A 19,097-nucleotide genomic window follows, 5' to 3' on the forward strand; every position below is an offset into this window, starting at 1 on the left:
TTTAAGATTGTATCAGCAAGCTAAGCCGTTTATTTCTCACATAGGTCAAAGAAACACTACATAATGAAAGATAAGGGGACATCAATTGCATGGTTCAATTTCGTCAATATGTTGGGTGTATCCCAGAAAACCACATCCTTTCCATCATCCTGTTTCTATAGCAACCAGAAAGCAATTTGGAGTCATTGAACCAAAGGCTTTCGCCAGGCAGCAGGCACTCCACCTAATGTCAGTATATTGACACAGCAACAAGTGACATTCTAAAAAGTAAGGTTAGTGTGTAACCCCAATTATATTTACAAAGATACCAGACAATTTCTTTACAAATGAGATCAAAGCCAAAAAAATAAATAATTGTAAATGGTAAAAAGTTTACAATGTGAACAAAACCAAAAATGTACAGTGCCTTGCGAAAGTATTCGGCCCCCTTGAACTTTGCGACCTTTTGCCACATTTCAGGCTTCAAACATAAAGATATAAAACTGTATTTTTTTGTGAAGAATCAACAACAAGTGGGACACAATCATGAAGTGGAACGACATTTATTGGATATTTCAAACTTTTTTAACAAATCAAAAACTGAAAAAATTGGGCGTGCAAAATTATTCAGCCCCTTTACTTTCAGTGCAGCAAACTCTCTCCAGAAGTTCAGTGAGGATCTCTGAATGATCCAATGTTGACCTAAATGACTAATGATGATAAATACAATCCACCTGTGTGTAATCAAGTCTCCGTATAAATGCACCTGCACTGTGATAGTCTCAGAGGTCCGTTAAAAGCGCAGAGAGCATCATGAAGAACAAGGAACACACCAGGCAAGTCCGAGATACTGTTGTGAAGAAGTTTAAAGCCGGATTTGGATACAAAAAGATTTCCCAAGCTTTACACATCCCAAGGAGCACTGTGCAAGCGATAATATTGAAATGGAAGGAGTATCATCAGACCACTGCAAATCTACCAAGACCTGGCCGTCCCTCTAAACTTTCAGCTCATACAAGGAGAAGACTGATCAGAGATGCAGCCAAGAGGCCCATGATCACTCTGGATGAACTGCAGAGATCTACAGCTGAGGTGGGAGACTCTGTCCATAGGACAACAATCAGTCGTATATTGCACAAATCTGGCCTTTATGGAAGAGTGGCAAGAAGAAAGCCATTTCTTAAAGATATCCATAAAAAAATGTCATTTAAAGTTTGCCACAAACCACCTGGGAGACACACCAAACATGTGGAAGAAGGTGCTCTGGTCAGATGAAACCAAAATTGAACTTTTTTGCAACAATCAAAATGTTATGTTTGGCGTAAAAGCAACACAGCTCATCACCCTGAATACCCATCCCCACTGTCAAACATGGTGGTGGCAGCATCATGGTTTGGGCCTGCTTTTCTTCAGCAGGGACAGGGAAGATGGTTAAAATTGATGGGAAGATGGATGGAGCCAAATACAGGACCATTCTGGAAGAAAACCTGATGGAGTCTGCAAAAGACCTGAGACTGGGACGGAGATTTGTCTTCCAACAAGACAATGATCCAAAACATAAAGCAAAATCTACAATGGAATGGTTGAAAAATAAACATATCCAGGTGTTAGAATGGCCAAGTCAAAGTCCAGACCTGAATCCAATCGAGAATCTGTGGAAAGAACTGAAAACTGCTGTTCACAAATGCTCTCCATCCAACCTCACTGAGCTCGAGCTGTTTTGCAAGGAGGAATGGGAAAAAATGTCAGTCTCTCGATGTGCAAAACTGAGAGACATACCCCAAGCGACTTACAGCTGTCATCGCAGCACAAGGTGGCGCTACAAAGTAGGGGGCTGAATAATTTTGCACGCCCAATTTTTCAGTTTTTGATTTGTTAAAAAAGTTTGAAATATTCAATAAATGTCGTTCCACTTCATGATTGTGTCCCACTTGTTGTTGATTCTTCACAAAAAAAATAGTTTTATATCTTTATGTTTGAAGCCTGAAATGTGGCAAAAGGTCGCAAAGTTCAAGGGGGCCGAATACATTCGCATGGCACTGTACAAACAAAATTTTAACGATATCACATGCAGTCCACTCTATATAAACCTGTTACATTTATCTGCTTTAGAGACCGCAATAGCTATTGAGCACAAGTAACAGTCCATGTAACTACCTGGTCAACCAGACTTGGCTCGTCCAGGTGATGTTCTGGACTGGGTTAAAAGGTCAAGATCACTCAAAGTTCTGCTGGTCAATGTCAGAGGGCACAGTGCAGCGGGTCAAGGTGGACAGGTAGAGACTAGTTGCCATAGGGACAAGACTGGCCGCTACCTTGAGAATGGCCAGTAATCGGTGTGCTGCCGTGGTCACCCCCTCTGTTGTCTGAGTGGAGAAAGAAAGGAAGATGGAGGAATAAATCATGGAAAAAAACAAGTGTCATGAAATAACAGAATGACACACTTATAAAAGATAATGAGTTTGTATTACCTGTCAGTCTATTCATAACACAAGCTTCATAAATAAACAAACAATTAACTCACAGCACTATCACCAAGGCAGGTCCTACAGGCTCTAATTTTGTCACATCTGGACTACTGTTCAGTCATGTGCCACGAAGAAGGACATAGGGAAATTTGCAATTGGTTCAGAACAGGGCAGCACGGCTGGCCCTTGGATGGCTCAAAGTAGAGGAGAGATAGACTTCATCCCTACTTGTATTTGTGAGAGGTATTGACATGTTGAAAGCACCGAGCTGTCTGTTTAAACGATTAGCACACAGCTCAGACAACCATTCAAACCCCACAAGAGATAGTCTCTTCACAGTCCAAGTCCAGAACAGACTATGGGAGGCGCACAGAACTACATAGAGCCATGACTACATGGAACTCTATTCCACATCAGGTAACTGATAGAAGCAGTAAAATCTGATTTATTTTTAAACATAAAAATACACCCTATGGAACAGCGGACGTGATTGGGAGACCCTAACACGGAACCCAAACCGGCTGCGCGTGTGCGCTATCGTGTATAAATTTATTTTACCCCCCCCACACTAAACGCGATCACGACAAGCAGGTTAAAATATCAAAACAAACTCTGAACCAATGACATTCATTTGGGGACATGTCGAAAAGCATTAAACATGTATAGCAATTTAGCCAGTTAGCTTGCACCTGCTAGCTAACGTTAATTTATCCTATTTAGCTAGCTTGCTGTTGCGAGCTAATTTGTCCTGGGATATAAACATTGAGTTGTTATTTAACCTGAAATGCACAAGGACCTCTACTCCGACAATTAATCCACACATAAAAAAGCCAACCGAATCGTTTCTAGTCATCTCTCCTCCTTCCAGGCTTTTTCATCGTTTAACTTATATGGTGATCACATCTACATTTTCATTGTATTACCACGACTACAAGGCAAAACAGTTAATTTTTCATTCACCCACGTGGGTATAACCAATGAGGAGATGGCACGTGGGTACCTGCTTCTATAAACCAATGAGGAGATGCAGGACTTGCAGCGCGATCTACTTCAGAAATAGGAATGAGTTCTATTTTAGCCCTTGGCATCGCAGATGCTCGTTGGCGCGCGCGAGCAGTGTGGGTGCAATAATTGAATAACAAGGATTTCTACATTTATTTTGCGAAGCTCTCGCACGCAGTTGTCCCTGTGTCGTCCGGGTTTGGCCGGGGTAGGCCGTCATTGTAAATAAGAATTTGTTCTTAACAGACTTGCCTATTTAAATAGAAATAAATCAGGTTTTTAAAATTGTATAACTGCCTTAATTTTGCCAGACCCCAGGAAGAGTAGCTGCTGCCTTGGTAGCATGACGATGCATAATAAATATAAATATAGTGTTTCACCCGTCAATCATGTCTATGCGTTAACTGATACAGTTGACTCATACCTGATCCTCTGCACACAATAGGGGGCAGTGAAGGGATGCAGCCAGCGTCCTCACAGAGACCAGCCGCTCAGGGGGCACTGACACATTACGAGCTGGAGGAGGAGACACAGACACACCACAGAAACACAGGTGATAGAAATCTTTCAATATAATGATGATAGAATGTGATAAGTGAGGGCCTCCCAAGTGGCACAGTTGTCTAAGGCACTGCATCGCAGTGCTAGCTGTGCCACTAGAGATCCTGGATCGAGTCCAGGCTCTGTCGCAACTGGGAGACCCATGGGGCAGCAAACAATTGGCCCAGCGTCGTCCGGGTTAGGGGAGTGTTTTGCCGGCAGGGATGTTCTTGTTCCATCGAGCTCTAGCAACTCCTGTGGCGGGCCAGGCGCAATGCACGCTGACACGGTTGCCAGGCGTACGGTATTATGTTTCACTATATTGTATCACTCCAATATATTGGTGTCACTCTGCGGCGGAGGTATACATCAGAGGTGAGGATTTTGATATTTACTTCTGTGTACACCTGTGTCACAGCTGGGGTCCGCCCCTATATATAGACCCCATGGCCGCGTCACGTTCTCCTTCATTTTATCGGCGGACGTCTGTATGTTTTGAGGTACAAACTTTCTGAAGTTCGCTTGGTAAGTCACTGGTAAGTGTAATATCTTACGTGGAAGTATACTCACTGGCTGTTTGCGGCCTGGAGCAGCTGGCCACATGGCCAGTCCCTCTTCAGTGCTCCACTCGCTGTGCATGGTTCATCTGTATCTTCCGCCCGTGGTTTGTCATGCTTGCGTTTCATTAGCGTTACACTACGAATCCGTGTGCATTAATATATTGGTGGCTCTAGCTGCCACAAACTGTAAATGACCTTACACAACTTGCCGACTGGCTTGTTCTGTGTGTGTTGTGAATTGCCTTAACATGCTGCTGGTTCTCTGTTAATTATCCTGCATGTTCTTTCCCCTGCAGAGTGTAAGAGTATCGTAGTGGGCTTTCCACTAAGAGACATTGACTTTGGAGTTCTTTCCATTGTTGAGACATTAACTTTGGAGTTCCTTAACAGGTGTTACTCCATATGGTTCTGTTTTTACTGCTTGGATATGAAACCGATAGGTAATATTGGCAAAAAAATTAAATAAATCCATTACCTGGTCGCTGTTTTTCTGTCTGCCTGTTTTTCCCACATGAGTCTACCCGGTGTTTGCAGAGGTGCTGGGTAATTTATCCCGCACCGGGTTCTTATTCCTCCAAGCGTGTCACGACATAGCTCTCCCAGGGCGCCAAACCCCTGCTCCGTGGCCTTGTTGGCTTGGCTGAGCTTATGGCTTCCCTTTGTGACAGGTGTGAATGAATGCCTGCACCTGGAGCAATTGGAGGCCATGCGTGAGTGTGTCGGCCAAGCTCGTGCTCAGGCTGGGGACGAGCTCCCTCCCACAGGAGTGGTGCGGCAGCGAGTTGTTAGTCCCTCTACCGGGCCCAGTACCATTCCCAGGAAGCGAGGCCGGAGCCACCGCAGGCAGAGCCCATCTGCTGCCAGTCCTGAACTGGGGCATGAGGTGACAAGGAGCTCCTCCGTGAAGTGATGGAGGTGTCTTGTCTCCTGCCCCATCACCTTGTGCTAAAGGACGACAATGGGAGCAGCACAGCGTGCAGTGAAGCAACAGCCTGTTTTTCCCCCACACGGGTCATTCCCAGTTTTTGCAGAGGTGCTGGGTAATTTATCCCTAACCGGGTACCTATTCCTCCAAAGTGGTCACAACATAAGCTCTCCCAGGGCGTCTGACCCCTGCTCCGTGGCCTTGTCTTGGTTGAGCTTATGGCTTCCCTTTGTTACAGGTGTGATGGTGTCAACCGTCACAGGGACGTGCATGGGAGACCCAGGCGCTCAGGGCGCCAGAGGAGAGGCGGGCCCCGACAGGACCCCTGACACACCCTTCCTGGCCGCTTCTCTGGGCTCAGGACGTCTAGCGTCTCTACGCGCAGCGCACATATCTGACATCCTGAGTGTGACAGCGGATATGCTCTCGAGGGAGGGCCCGCCAACTTGGGACTGGAGCCTACATCCCCAGGTAGTGCAGCACCTGTGGGACAAGTTCAGGAGGGTGCAGGGGGACCCATTTGCCTCCCTGGACAATGCACACTGCCCCCTGTGGTACTCCATGTTGGAGCCACCAGGGCCTCTGGGCTTGGATGCTCTGGCTCACGATTGGCCAGGGCTGAAGCTTTACACATTCCCCCCTTTTCCCCTGATCCAGGCTGTGTTGGACAGAACCAGGATATCAGAGCATTGTCTGCTTCTGGTGGTCCCATACTGGCCCAACGACCCTGATTCAGCCTTCTCCTGTCCCTGTTGTCTGGGACACCTTGGCAACTTCCCCTGAGACCAGACCTGCTGTCTCAGGCCGGGGAACTCTGTGGCATCCGATGCCACACCACCTCAGTCTGTGGGATTGGCCACTGAACGGTACCAATGGTCCATGTTAGAACTACAGGAGTGTGTAATGAACACCATGCAGAGCACAGGGCGCCGGCTACAACCGCGGCATACCAGTTGTGCTGGCGGTTGTTCTGCTTTTGGTGCACTGGTATTGAGGTTGTGCCCGAGTCATGTGGGGTGCAGTATGTTCACCAATACCTGCAGTCTCGCTTGGATGAGGGCTTGGCAGCCTCAACACTGAGATGGTATTTGGCCGCAATATCTGCCTGCATTGTGGGCTGGATGGACAGGCCAGTGGGACGCCATCCCTTGCCTTGGTCTCCAGGTTTTTGAAGGGGGTTTGTCACCTGCGTCCAGTTAGGACCCGCTCAATGGTGAACTGGGATCTAAATGTAGTCTTGGCAGCTTTGGCAAAGCCACCTTTCAAACGGTGGCTTTATAATATATGCCATTTAGCAGACGCTTTTATCCAAAGCGACTTACAGTCATGTGTGCATACATTCCACGTATGGGTGGTCCCGGGAATCAAACCCACTACCCTGGCGTTACAAGCGCCATGCTCTACCAACTGAGCTACTGCATCCTGGGCTTTCTTGGTAGCAATTACTTCCATGAAGAGGGTGGGTGAGCTCCATGCTCTTTCAGTAAGTTCTGAGTGCTAAAGGATGGACACTGGGGGAGGAGTATATCTCTCCGCCCCAACTCTTCAGTCCTCCCGAAGGTTGTGTCAGACAGGCATGTGAACATCTCTTTTATCCTGTCTGCTTATGACCTCCCAGCAGTGGTGGGGGAGTCTGGGCCTCCCTCCGGCATGCTGTTCCCTGCGAGGGCACTGACTGCCTATGTGGAGCGGACACGGTCAGTGAGAACAACAGACCAGCTCTTTGTCTGTTATGGTGAGAGAGTCCTGGGGGCTGGGCTATCAAAGCAGAGGCTCTCTCACAGGATCGTGGACACGATTACGACAGCATATCGCCTGGCTGGCATGCCAGTGCTGGGATCTGTGGTGGCACATTCAACACGAGGTGTGGCTGCATCCTGGGCTCTACTGAGAGGAGTGCCCCTCTAGGAGAACTGTGCTGCGGCCAGCTGGGCTTCCTCTTGCACCTTTGCTAGGTACTATCAGGTAAATGTAGCGCCTCCCTCTGCAGTGGATTCAGCGGTCCTGGGTGTCGCCTCCACTTCCGGGGACTGTTTTGGGACCCCCCTTCCACATTGACGGTCCCTGCGTCTTGGTTCAGCACTGGGACTAAGCCGCTGGCTGGCCAGGACCCTCTAGCACCGACTAATCTGGTACGGGTACACCAATATATTGGAGTGATCCAATATAGTGAAACATAAAAGGTTACATATGTAACCACGATTATGTGAGCTATGTGGATCACTCCAATCCTCTACGGTGCTAGAAACACTGTATAGTCCATAGAGAATAAGAGTGCCTACACTCAGCTGCCCACTGCACTGAGACTAGGAAACACTGTCAGTACTGGGAAACTAGGAAACAAAGACAGTACTGTACAGCTGTTTTCATCGACCTGGCCAAGGCTTTCGACTCTGTCAATCACAGTATTCTTATCGGCAGACTCAACAGCCTTGGTTTCTCTAATGACCGTCTTGTCTGGATCACCAACTACTTCTCAGATAAAGTTCAGTGTGTCAAATCAGAGGACCTGCTGTCCAGACCTCTGGCAGTCTATGGGGGTGCCCCAGGGTTCATTTCTCGGGCCGACTCTTTTCTCTGTATATTTCAATGATGTCGCTCTTCCTGCGGGTGATTCTTTGATCCACCTCCACACAGACGACATCATTCTGTATACATCTGGCCCTTCTTTGGACACTGTGTTAACAAACCTCAAAACGAGCTTCAACACCATACAACAATCCTTCTGTGGCCTCCCAACTGCTCTTAAAAGCTAGTAAATGAAAAGCATGCTCTTCAATCGATCGCAGCCCGCACCCGCCCGCCCGACTAACATCACTACTCTGGGCGGCTCTGACTTAGAAAATGTGGACAACTACAAATACCTAGGTGTCTGGTTAGACTGTAAACTCTCCTTCCAGACTCACATTAAGCATCTAGAATCAACTTCCTATTTCGCAACAAAGCATCCTTCACTCATGCTGCCAAACATACCCTCGTAAAACTGACTATCCTACCGATCCTTGACTTCGGCGATGTCATTTACAAAATAGCCCCCAACACTCTACTCAGCAAATTGGATGCAGTCTATCACAGTGCCATCCGTTGTCACCAAATCCCCATAATACTGCTCTCGTTGGCTGGTCCTTGCTACATATTCGTCGCCAAACCCACTGACTCCAGGTCATCTATAAGTCTTTGCTAGGTAAAGCTCCGACTTATCTCAGCTCACTAGTCACCATAGCAACACCCACCCTTAGCACGCGTTCCAGCAGGTATTAAGAGGTCGACCGATTAATTAGGACCAATTTCAAGTTTTCATAACAATCGGAAATCACTATTTTTGGATGCCGATTTTATTTTTATTTTTTTACACCTTTATTTAACTGGGTTAACTACCTTGTTCAGGGTCAGAACGACAGATTTTTACCTTGTCAGCTCTGGGATTCAATCTTGCAACCTTACGGTTAACTAGTCCAACGCTCTAACCACCTGCCTCTCATTGCACTCCACGAGGAGCCTACCTGTTACACAAATGCAGTAGAATAAGCCAAGGTAAGTTGCTAGCTCGCATTAAACTTATCTTATAAAAAAACAATCAATCTCTATATAATCGATGCAACGCTGGGGATGATTTAACAAAAGCTCATTTGTGAAAAAAGCACAATCGTTCAACGACTGTACCTAACCATAAACACCAATGCCTTTCTTAAAATCAATACACAGAAGTTTATATTTTTAAACCTGCATTTTTAGCTAAAAGAAATCCAGGTTTGCAGGCAATATTAACCAGGTGAAATTGTGTCACTTCTCTTGCGTTCATTGCATGCAGAGTCAGGATATATGCAACAGTTTGGGCAGCCTGGCTCAATGCGAACTAATTTGCCAGACTTTTACGTAATTATGACATAACATTGAAGGTTGTGCAATGTAACAAGAATATTTAGACTTAAGGATGCGCTAATAGCGTTTCAAATGTTAAATAAAATACGGAACGATTCCGTATTTCACTGAAATAATAAACGTTTAGTTTTCAAAATGATAGTTTCCAGATTCGACCATATTAATGACCCGAAGGCTCGTATTTCTGTGTGTTATGTTATAATTAAGTCTATGATGTGATATTTGATAGAGCAGTCTGACTGGGCGATGGTAGGCAGCAGCAGGCTCGTAAGCATTCATTCAAACAGCACTTTCGTGCATTTTGCCAGCAGCTCTTCGCAAGCACGGCGCTGTTTATGACTTCAAGCCTATCAGTCTATAGCTGGTGTAACCGAAATGGCTAGCTAGTTAGCGGGGTGCGCGCTAATAGTGTTTCAAATGTCACTCGCTCTGAAACTTGGAGTAGTTATTCCCCTTGCTCTGCAAGGTCCGTGGCTTTTGTGGAGCGATGGGTAACGCTGCTTCGAGTGTGGCTGTTGTCGATGTGTACCTGGTTCGAGCCCAGGTAGGGGCGAGGAGAGGGACGGAAGCTATACTGTTACACTGGCAATACTAAAGTGCCTATAAGAACATCCAATAGTCAAAGGTATATGAAATACAAATGGTATAGATAAATAGTCCTATAAATACTATGTTAACTACAACCTAAAACTTCTTACCTATATATTGAAGTCTCATGTTAAAAGGAACCACCAACTTTCATATTGTAATGAAACAGCAAGGAGCAAGTCTCGAACCCTCGACAATCGAGCCCGAGTTCCGGCGTGCTATCGACTGTGCCGCAAAAGCATGCTCGTGCGGCAGAGTCGATTTCCACGCTTATAAACCCAGGGTCGTTACACTACTCCCTCCTTTCAAAGAGCGTGTCCTCGTGCTAGCTTGCGGCTCTACGTCTTACAGGAACGCGCTCACCGGCCAAGCACACGCACTGTCGTGGATGCGAGGTCCGATCACTTCTGACACCAATGTAATGAAACAGCAAGGAGCGAGTCTTGAACCCTCGACCTTCAAGCCCGAGGTCTGGCGAGCTATTGACTGTGCCGCAAAAGCATGCTCGTGCGGCAGAGTCGATTTCCGCGCTTATAAACCCAGGGTCGTTACAATATGTTCTCATGTTCTGAGCAAGGAACTCAAACATGAGCTTTTTTACATGGCACATATTGCACTTTTACTTCTCCAACACTTTTGTTTTTGCATTATTTAAACAAAATTTAAATAAAAAATTAATTAAAAACAAAATGTCATTTATTTGAGGCCAAATTGATTTTTATTGATGTATTATATTAAGTTAAAAGTGTTATTGTAATTGTCCTTATTACAAAAAATAAATAAAATTGCCGATTAATCGGTATCGGCGTTGAAAAATCATAATCGGTCGACCTCTACCAGGTATATTTCACTGGTCATCCCCAAAGCCAACACCTCCTTTGGCCGCCTTTCCTTCCAGTTCTCTGCTGCCAATGACTGGAACAAATTGCAACAATCACTTAAGTTGGAGACTTATATCTCCCTCACTAACTAAGCGTCAGCTGTCAGAACAGCTTACCGATCGCTGCAGCTGTACACAGCACATGTGTAAATAGCCCATCCAACTACCTACCTCATCCTCATGTTTGTTTTTCTGCTCTTTTGCACACCAGTATTTCTACTTGCACATATCTCACTCCAGTGTAAATTGATAAATTGTCATTACTTCGCCACTATTGGCCTATTTATTGCCTTACCTCCTTAATTCATTTGCACACACCGTATACAGAATTTTCTATTGTGTTATACTGTACATTTGTTTATCCCATGTGTAACTCTGTGTTGTTGTTTTTGTCGCACTGCTTTGCTTTATCTTGGCCAGGTCACAGTTGTAAATGAGACTTGACTTGTTCTCAACTGGCCTACCTGGTTAAATAAAGGTGAAATAAAAAGAATAGCGTCACCTCAAAAATTATGTAGAGAACGTGTGTCGCAGCCATGAGGTTTATATATAGGGGCGGACCCCAGCTGTGACACAGGTGCAAATGTGACACAGGGTGTAAATCCTCACCTCGGATGTATCCCTCCGCCGCGGAGTGATACCAATATATTGGAGTGATCCATATTGCTCACATAACCGTGGTTACATACATAACCTTTGTTTCCTCAGACACATTGGTGCGGCTGGCTTTCGGGTTAAGCGGGCTTTGTGTCAAGAAGCAGTATGGCTCGGCTCGGTTGTGTTTCGGAGTACAGGAGTTGCAGCGATGAGACAAGACTAACTACAAATTGGATACCATGAAATTGGGGAGAAAACGGGGTAAAAGTACAAATAAAAAAATATATAATAATTGTGATAAGTGTTGATGAAAGATGGATAAAGGAGAAGGATAGACAGGCGAGTTCATTTCCTTACCACTGGTAACCAGGAAGCAGACTTTGCCCTGGAAGTAACCTGGGTCTAAATACTTGAGGGAGGTCTCTGCTGACTGGAAGCTGAGGAGAGAGAAAAGCAGTAGCATTACTACTGGAAGAAGAGGCCAGTAAAGCCACACAATAGGTCCATCTCCCTATGGATGGTTCTCATGGTCTGTATGTGAATTACCTGAGCTCTGAGGTTAGGTGAATTATGAAAACCACCAGATCTATCCGTGGCCGAGACTCCTCGTTTTCCATGGGTAGTGGGAGGCTTCTGGCCAACCTTCTGGTACAGAAAGAAGACACGACTGTTAGAAGGGTTGTGACTAGATGGTATACCGCTACTTTCGTCAAGTGACTTTTCGTAGCAGGTTAGGAGAGCATTTTAGCTAACTCTAATCCTTTTTTAAACCTAAATCTCCTAACATGCTACGAACAGCCTCTTCCGTCCGTAGCTGTATACCATCTAGTCAAAACCCCTACCAAGCTCGCTAGTTGAGAACTCAATTCAGTACTTACACATTGACATTGACAGTCTTCTCTTGAAGAACAACATCGTCAGCTAACTTCTGCTGAAATTGCTCTTCGTTCTCCACCAGCTGAAATAAGAAACACATTCATTGAGTAACAACGGGTGAGTTAGCGGTGTGTCTAAACATAGATACAAATATTGACTTCTGTTTATGTAAATGTATCAATAATCTGGATAGCAGTAATGTCACAATTGGTTTAATGATAATCTTTGGTAATTAGTTACGTTTACTAGCCAACGTTACTTACAGGACCACTGTGTTTAGTCCAGTATGTCTACTAAATGGTTTGAGTAAAGACATTTTACTTCCAAAAGTCAAATTGCGTTATATATAAAGCGTTCAGCAATCCTGTCGCTAAATAACTACAATTCATACACAACTCCAATGTTATGGTGGAATAAAATAATTTAACTATGACTTTTGTGGCGCGTAATTTCAAACTTCCGTTAAACGTCATGACGCTTTCTTCTGCTGCCATTTTAAGGAGCACGACTGCAATCTACTGTCTAAAAAGTGTAACTACATAAATGTAATCCTGCTGCTTCCTCCACTTTGCACAAAATTCGGATATTTCTTTGCTAAACAGTAAATTAAAGGTAGAAACCATAGTTGCTACATCCATTTTTTTTGTTTTACTTATGAATGATATATATCCATTAATTCTTGAATGTAATGTATAAATGCCTCATGAGCAAGTTTAAGCTTGTTATACTCCAATGTTAATAAACAAAATGTTAACCGTGTTTTGAGGTTATGTATTGTTAACATAATTGTTTATATCATGGATTGATCAGTCCTGGCATCCATAGCTATGAATTTGAAAGGTTACAGTTCTCCTGGCCCATCCCTCAGCTTTTTACCAAAACCCAGGCGGGGTGTCTGCTTTGTGTATCAACTAAGGATTCCAACATTAAGAATGGACAGGAAACACGAGTCACAATGGAAGCAGGACTTTTATTAACTTTGTAGTAGATGGCACAGCAAGGTAGATCCCTCAAACATCCACCTTGACTCACAGCAAAAGGACTGTGTGTGTGTGTGTGTGTCTGTTCATGGGTTTCTTCTGAATAACAATAAAGTAACAGTATGTAAAATTCTTGTGTACGTTGTCAACTATATTGAATTCTACATGTCCATATTAGTGTGAAGAGTTAAGTGGTACTCTCAAGCATGTTTATCTTTCAAAGGATGTGGTTGTTCATCACTGTTTGTGTATAAATCATAGTTGTACACACTATACGCGCTCCCCCATATGAAACCGATCTTTGATCCATGTTGGAACCCAGAAAATGACAACAGCATCAACAGTCAATCATAATGATGATAGAAAAAACAGAACAGCATTTCTAAAATAAAATAATGTTTAAATGAGTAGAACTTCCATCTCCCTCTACTAACCCCATCCCAATATCCAATTATTACATGAAATAAAGTGTTGCTCCCAGTCCAACCTCCTTCCTTTCGTTCAAGGTCTTTCCCATTCATCCCAATCGAAAGCTCCACCAACTATATCTGCATGCTCCCATCCTGATTTCCTTGTCTCAATTTTTCCTCTCTGCCCAATTTGTCGCACTTCAACATGAATGAACACAGTCACTCACCACCCTCCTGGACTCTTCCAGCCAGTCCCAATTCACTCCCTCCCACCTGGCCATAAACCTTTGATGATTGCGGATGTGAAAGGTCTGGATAGGTATAAGCAGTGTCGCTTCCACCATATTGCTTCCATCTTATAGATCTGCAAACATCTAAGGGTTATGGCTCAGGTGAAGGGGTAAGGAGCCCATTAGAATGGGCTGTTGCGCCATCTTTCTAAACCCCCCCTGCTCTAACATGACCTCGGATGTCCCCCTCTGTATCATATCTCCCCCGACTCCCTCTCCCCATCTGAGCTGGAACGTCTATCCCTCTCTAGTGACAGAGATCTCTCTCTTTCTCTCCCCCTGGCCATCATCTCTGGAGAGGTGGATCTCTCCCGGTCTTCCCTCGTCATGGGCTCAGGCCTGTCGTCTTGCTCCCGGGAGCGGGGTGGGCCCTCTCCTCCGCTCTCCCTCCATCTCTCCTGGGAAGGGGAGCGCCCTGAGGGTGAACGCCCAGATGGTGAGCGGGGTTCTCTGTCTCGGGTGTGTGAGGATCTGTCCCTGGAAGACCTGGGTAGAAGGAAACAGATCAGGAATTGGTCAAAGATCAAGCACCCGATGATAGACAAACAAAATGAAACCTAGACAAACTGTTTGGAAAGAGCTGGTTCGTATTCATTAGGGCACACACAGTATAGCAAAACATTTTACAATGTAAAAACTGGCAAAACCAGGCAACCTGGTAAAATTAAGGTAAAATAAAAAAGGTAGTTGTACCTCCCTGTTTTAATCAAGTTGCTGCCTGATTTTAGTGACATAAGGGCTTTGTGGGTCGTGTTCATTAGGGCACAAGGTACGTAGAAAAACATTTTTCAACGGAAAGAAAACATCCACGTTTTTTGTTGTTCAGGCAACCTGGTAAAACCTGGTAAAATAAAAAAGGTAGTAGTACCTCCTGATTTCATTCAATTCTAGTTCTAGTTGGTGCTTGATTTTAGTGACATAATGGCTGCCATTTTCTAAGTATCACATCAAAGTTCCTGTCTGTCTGTTCGGGCCTCACCTCTTCCTCTTGCTCCTGTGAGAGTGTGAGCGCGAGCGATGCCCATCTTTGTGTCTATGCTTACGCTCCCTGTCCCGCTCTCCCCCTCCCTCCTCCCGGGGACGAGAGGAGCGGTGTCGTCTCGAGCGATGGGAGGATGAGCTGCCTCCCTCCCTGTATCGTTCACTGCTTCTTGATCTTGTCCTGTGAAAAAATACATCAAAGTGTATTGTTAAAATACAAGAGAACGAGCATTTTGAAGCATTTGTTTGATGTCTGAACAAGTTAGATTTAGCTCACCTCCGGCGATCTCTCTCCCCCCTCTCTCTTTCTCTCTCCCTCTCCCGTACACGTTCAGTTTCGCGCTCCCTCTCCTTTTCCCTCTCCTTTTCCCTCTCCCGTTCTCGCTCCAGCTCCCACTCCTTTGCGCTCTCTTCCTCCTTTTCACGCTCCTCCCTTCTTCTCAGACGCAATCCTTCTTGCTTATCCATAACGGCTTTCTGTAGCAGAAAAAAAAAAAACATGTAACTAAGTACACAAATCCATCGCAACAACTGTGCTCAGACAACTCAGGTTTTACACTTCCTGAAAAGCAAGGTAAGCGTCATAACTAGTGATATCCTACTCGGTTCTGACTACTGATATGTTGTGTCTCACCCGTAGCCTGTCCAGCTTCTCCCGGATCTCAATGAATCCCAGATGCAGTTTGCCTCCGAAGTGGTCAGCCAGGCGGCGGTCATTGTCATGGAGACCTAGGTAGGCGGAGCACACCTCGCACACCCGGAGCTTCTGCTGCTGGAAGCTGGACGCCGGCATCGAGTTCCTGTATACGTCCTGGGAGAAAGCAACAGTAAACCAGATTGACGTTAGAACTAGGACACTGCAAAGTTCTTAGTGCGTATGTTGCGGTGTTGAAGACTAATGTTAATTAGGACATAGTACACAAATGCCTGACCCACTTTCAAATGACTGATATTCACTGACTTTTGGGATTATTTTGAGGGCACATATGAAATTCCTCTTATACCTGGCTGTTAAACATCTAAGAGGCCTTGCTGAAACAGGTTTGTATATACATACAAATACACATATATAAAAATGTTTTAACAAGTTCATCTTTATTTAATCACAGTACAATTCCTAGCTCCTATGATTGGTTGTGACCACAACCATCCTTGACCCCCTGCCAACTGACCTCTGCCTCCTTCTTCATTGTGCGAGTCTTCTCCACCTTCTCCAGGACCTCCTGTGCCTCTTCCACATTGCCCTCGCCCCCCAGCTGCTCTGCCCGAGCCAGCAGCTTACCAATCTCCTCGTTCAGCTCGTGGACCCGCTCAGCCTGTTGATACCAGAGAGAAAGGGTTAGAATTATGACACGGTGACAACCAGAGCAACAAGAATCTCATTTTAATTACAGTTTCTTATACACGGTTGAAATGTCATTTTCTGAATTTAATCAGATACATTCATCTAGAAAAACCAGGAGAACAACACATACCATGGAACTGGATTCCAACTATTGTGTCAATTCACCTAATGAGCATGTGGGGAACTATCTAAGTAAGACAAACAACAGGGGTCAGTCACCTTGGCGGCAACCTCAGCGCTGATCTCATCCTGCGTCTCAGCCAGTCTCTTTTTTGCTAACTCAGTCCTGCGGTCACAGTCACCGATGAATGACTGAAGGTGCTCAGCAGCCTGCGGTGACAGGGGATGACGAGGAGAGTTTAAAGTCGCCAGATTAGAGAAAAGGCATCAATAGATATTACATGGAGACAAAACAGAAGAAAAGAAAAAGAGGGAGAGAAAGAGACAATCCATTGATCAACAGATCACATGTAGTTTGCATGCAGAGGAAACGTGTGTGTATGTGTGGTAAACATGTAGGTGGGTAGGTGACATGTATACTGGGTAGGTGACAGTCCAACGTGACTCACATCTAGCTCAAAGAAGTACTCCTGTTGCTTGGATGCGATCTCGAAGTCAGCCCTGAGGGCCAGGTCGTGGACCTTCACACACTCTCCCAGGTCCATTCTCTATACGACGACAAGAAACATTGATTAAATAATTCACTCAATGCTGTACCCAAGTCCTGTACTCTGAAGTGCAATTGACATTGTGTTCTATAAAACACTACTACACACAACCATTGTGACAAAGACAGTTTCTCACAAACTAGGGGTCACAAGATAACTCCAAAATACAATAAATAGATCGTGCTTGGTTCATAGAACCGGGGTTACGTCAGTAAACTTCGTAGCCGCTAGATGTGATTGTAATAAACAGTGGTTACTGTTTTCTTCCTACAAAATGTGGATCTATCTTTAGAACCGTTTAAGCTAAAAAATATTATGATCCCATCACTGAAAGATAAGGCTCTCAGGAACATGTGCGCTCGTTTTGTTTCCCTCTACAATGGCAGGACACAATAGAACAGAGTGGACAAGACCAGGCACTAAATCAATGAAGATGTTATTTTCTACACAGAAGAGCATAAAAAAGTATTGCCTGATCTTCTGAACTTCCCAATACTTCAAACCTTTCTTCAGATTGAAATACTGATTTGTAATAGACTGTCTAAGCCCCAAAGAATTACAAATGTATATATCCAAATATGGTCACGGGCCAAAAAAGTTTGGGATCCCCTGGACTAAGTAAGGTGTCATATACTCACAGTGCCGGAGAGAATGTCGTGAGGACAGGAGTCCAGCAAATGACTCTTGCAGACCCGCTCATCTGTAAATTTGATTCTCTGGCGCATGGTGTCCCCTACACGAAAATAAATCAAACAAGGGGAGAGAGTTAGTGAGCTGAGCAATGTCATGTCAATCCCAAGAAGCAATAGCTGTGTCCATACCAGACACCACTTTCCTATTATCCAAAATTGTGATTACGCTGGGTGCGGATGCCCATGTGGATCATTCATTCCTGAAACCAAAACTAGATTAGCTTGCTAAAGTTAAACTAGCTATCTGTCCAACGTTAGCTGTAGCCAGTCAGTATCATCTCGTGGGCCAACAATATCCCAGCTAGCAAACATCAACAATGTGACAAGGTCTGAAACGGAATGTTCCTTGTGTTTACTTTACTCTGAACACAACAAGTAGTTAGCCGTCGTTAGCATTTAGCCATTTGTCCCCCAGGCTAAGGTAGCTTAGCTAGCTGACATCAGATAGCATGATAACAACTAGTTAAAAACATTTCCTCCGAAACATCGAGCGACACTGAAACGATGTGTAGCTTGTCGTTTACTCACCATCTCTACTTGTGCCCATCAACTGGTCCAACATCGCTCGCATTTGCGCTTGAGCCGACATGTTTCTTGTTTATGTCACCGATACTACACGCCGATGGTGTTTGCTGCATGCAGCCTCTACCACAGGCCTCTGACGGCTCGTGGACGTCGAACAACTTTTCTCAGAGAACCTCAAGTTCTCGTCACGAATAGTTTGAAACAAACTAGCTCGCTAAAACCTTTTCTTGAGACCTTCCACCACCTTAACGTTTATAATTATCAAGTCTGTAATACCAATTTACAATGTAAATATTAGGTAGCTAAACCTATTCCGAAATGTTTCCCGTCCCCGTTAGTCTCTCAACTCGAAGTATGGCGAGGGGACAGTATGCTGAGTGGCGGGCAGTGTAATTTCAAATTCGGATTATTGAGGTAAACCCGAAGGTTTTTAGGTAGTTGTGAGACCAACCACAGTCCCTTGTTAGACCGTAAATATCATAGACATATTCTAACGTATTTATTAAATCGGTGTCCTTTATTTTTCTACTTCCTCCTCTTTCCGATCGCGCTCTGCCTCGAAGGAAATGCTGGTTGGTTGAACGGCACAAAATGCTGCAGTTCTCGCGCGCTGGTTGGCTGAATGGCACATAACGTCATTTTGATCGCTCTGTCGTCAGATATCGTACGCATTTCTATTTTTTTTTTTTTTTTCAAAGCGCTATAATAAATGTTAGTCAATGCTAGCGCAAGTAACGCAAGTACAACTGAATACAAGTACAGGCGCAATCAAATCAAATGTATGTATATAGCCCTTCATACATCAGTTGATATCTCAAAGTGCTGTACAGAAACCCAGCCTAAAACCCCAAACAGCAAGCAATGCAGGTGTAGAAGCACGGTGGCGTGTGTGCTTGAAATTGTAGCATA

General features: G+C 44.8%; 2 protein-coding genes across 5 annotated transcripts; both read right to left on the minus strand.

Moving 5' to 3' along the window:
* LOC118364780 (centromere protein M-like) lies at positions 1-13,109 on the minus strand. Of its 4 annotated transcripts, none has more exons than XM_035746487.2 (6): positions 12,561-13,109; positions 12,300-12,379; positions 11,968-12,063; positions 11,779-11,858; positions 3,874-3,965; positions 1-2,345 (listed from the first exon to the last, which is right to left on the minus strand). In XM_035746487.2, the coding sequence occupies exons 3-6, from the start codon at positions 12,036-12,038 to the stop codon at positions 2,196-2,198; spliced, it is 393 nt and encodes a 130-aa protein (XP_035602380.1). In that variant the 5' UTR covers positions 12,039-12,063; positions 12,300-12,379; positions 12,561-13,109; the 3' UTR covers positions 1-2,195. The 4 variants fall into 4 exon arrangements, with proteins under 4 accessions (XP_035602380.1, XP_035602378.1, XP_035602377.1 ...); XM_035746485.2 differs by having other exon boundaries at positions 11,968-12,066; XM_035746484.2 differs by having other exon boundaries at positions 12,300-13,109.
* Positions 13,110-13,247: 138 nt separating this feature from the next.
* Positions 13,248-18,766, minus strand: LOC118364779 (putative RNA-binding protein Luc7-like 2). The gene is made up of 9 exons (XM_035746482.2): positions 18,192-18,766; positions 17,610-17,704; positions 16,873-16,971; positions 16,523-16,633; positions 16,131-16,274; positions 15,593-15,769; positions 15,236-15,435; positions 14,957-15,139; positions 13,248-14,463 (listed from the first exon to the last, which is right to left on the minus strand). Exons 1-9 carry the CDS (start codon positions 18,250-18,252, stop codon positions 14,172-14,174), a joined length of 1,362 nt encoding a protein of 453 aa, XP_035602375.1. The 5' UTR covers positions 18,253-18,766; the 3' UTR covers positions 13,248-14,171.
* Positions 18,767-19,097: the final 331 nt, after the last annotated feature.

This window comes from Oncorhynchus keta, chromosome 10 (assembly GCF_023373465.1).
Source record: "Oncorhynchus keta strain PuntledgeMale-10-30-2019 chromosome 10, Oket_V2, whole genome shotgun sequence".
NCBI lineage: Eukaryota > Metazoa > Chordata > Actinopteri > Salmoniformes > Salmonidae > Oncorhynchus > Oncorhynchus keta.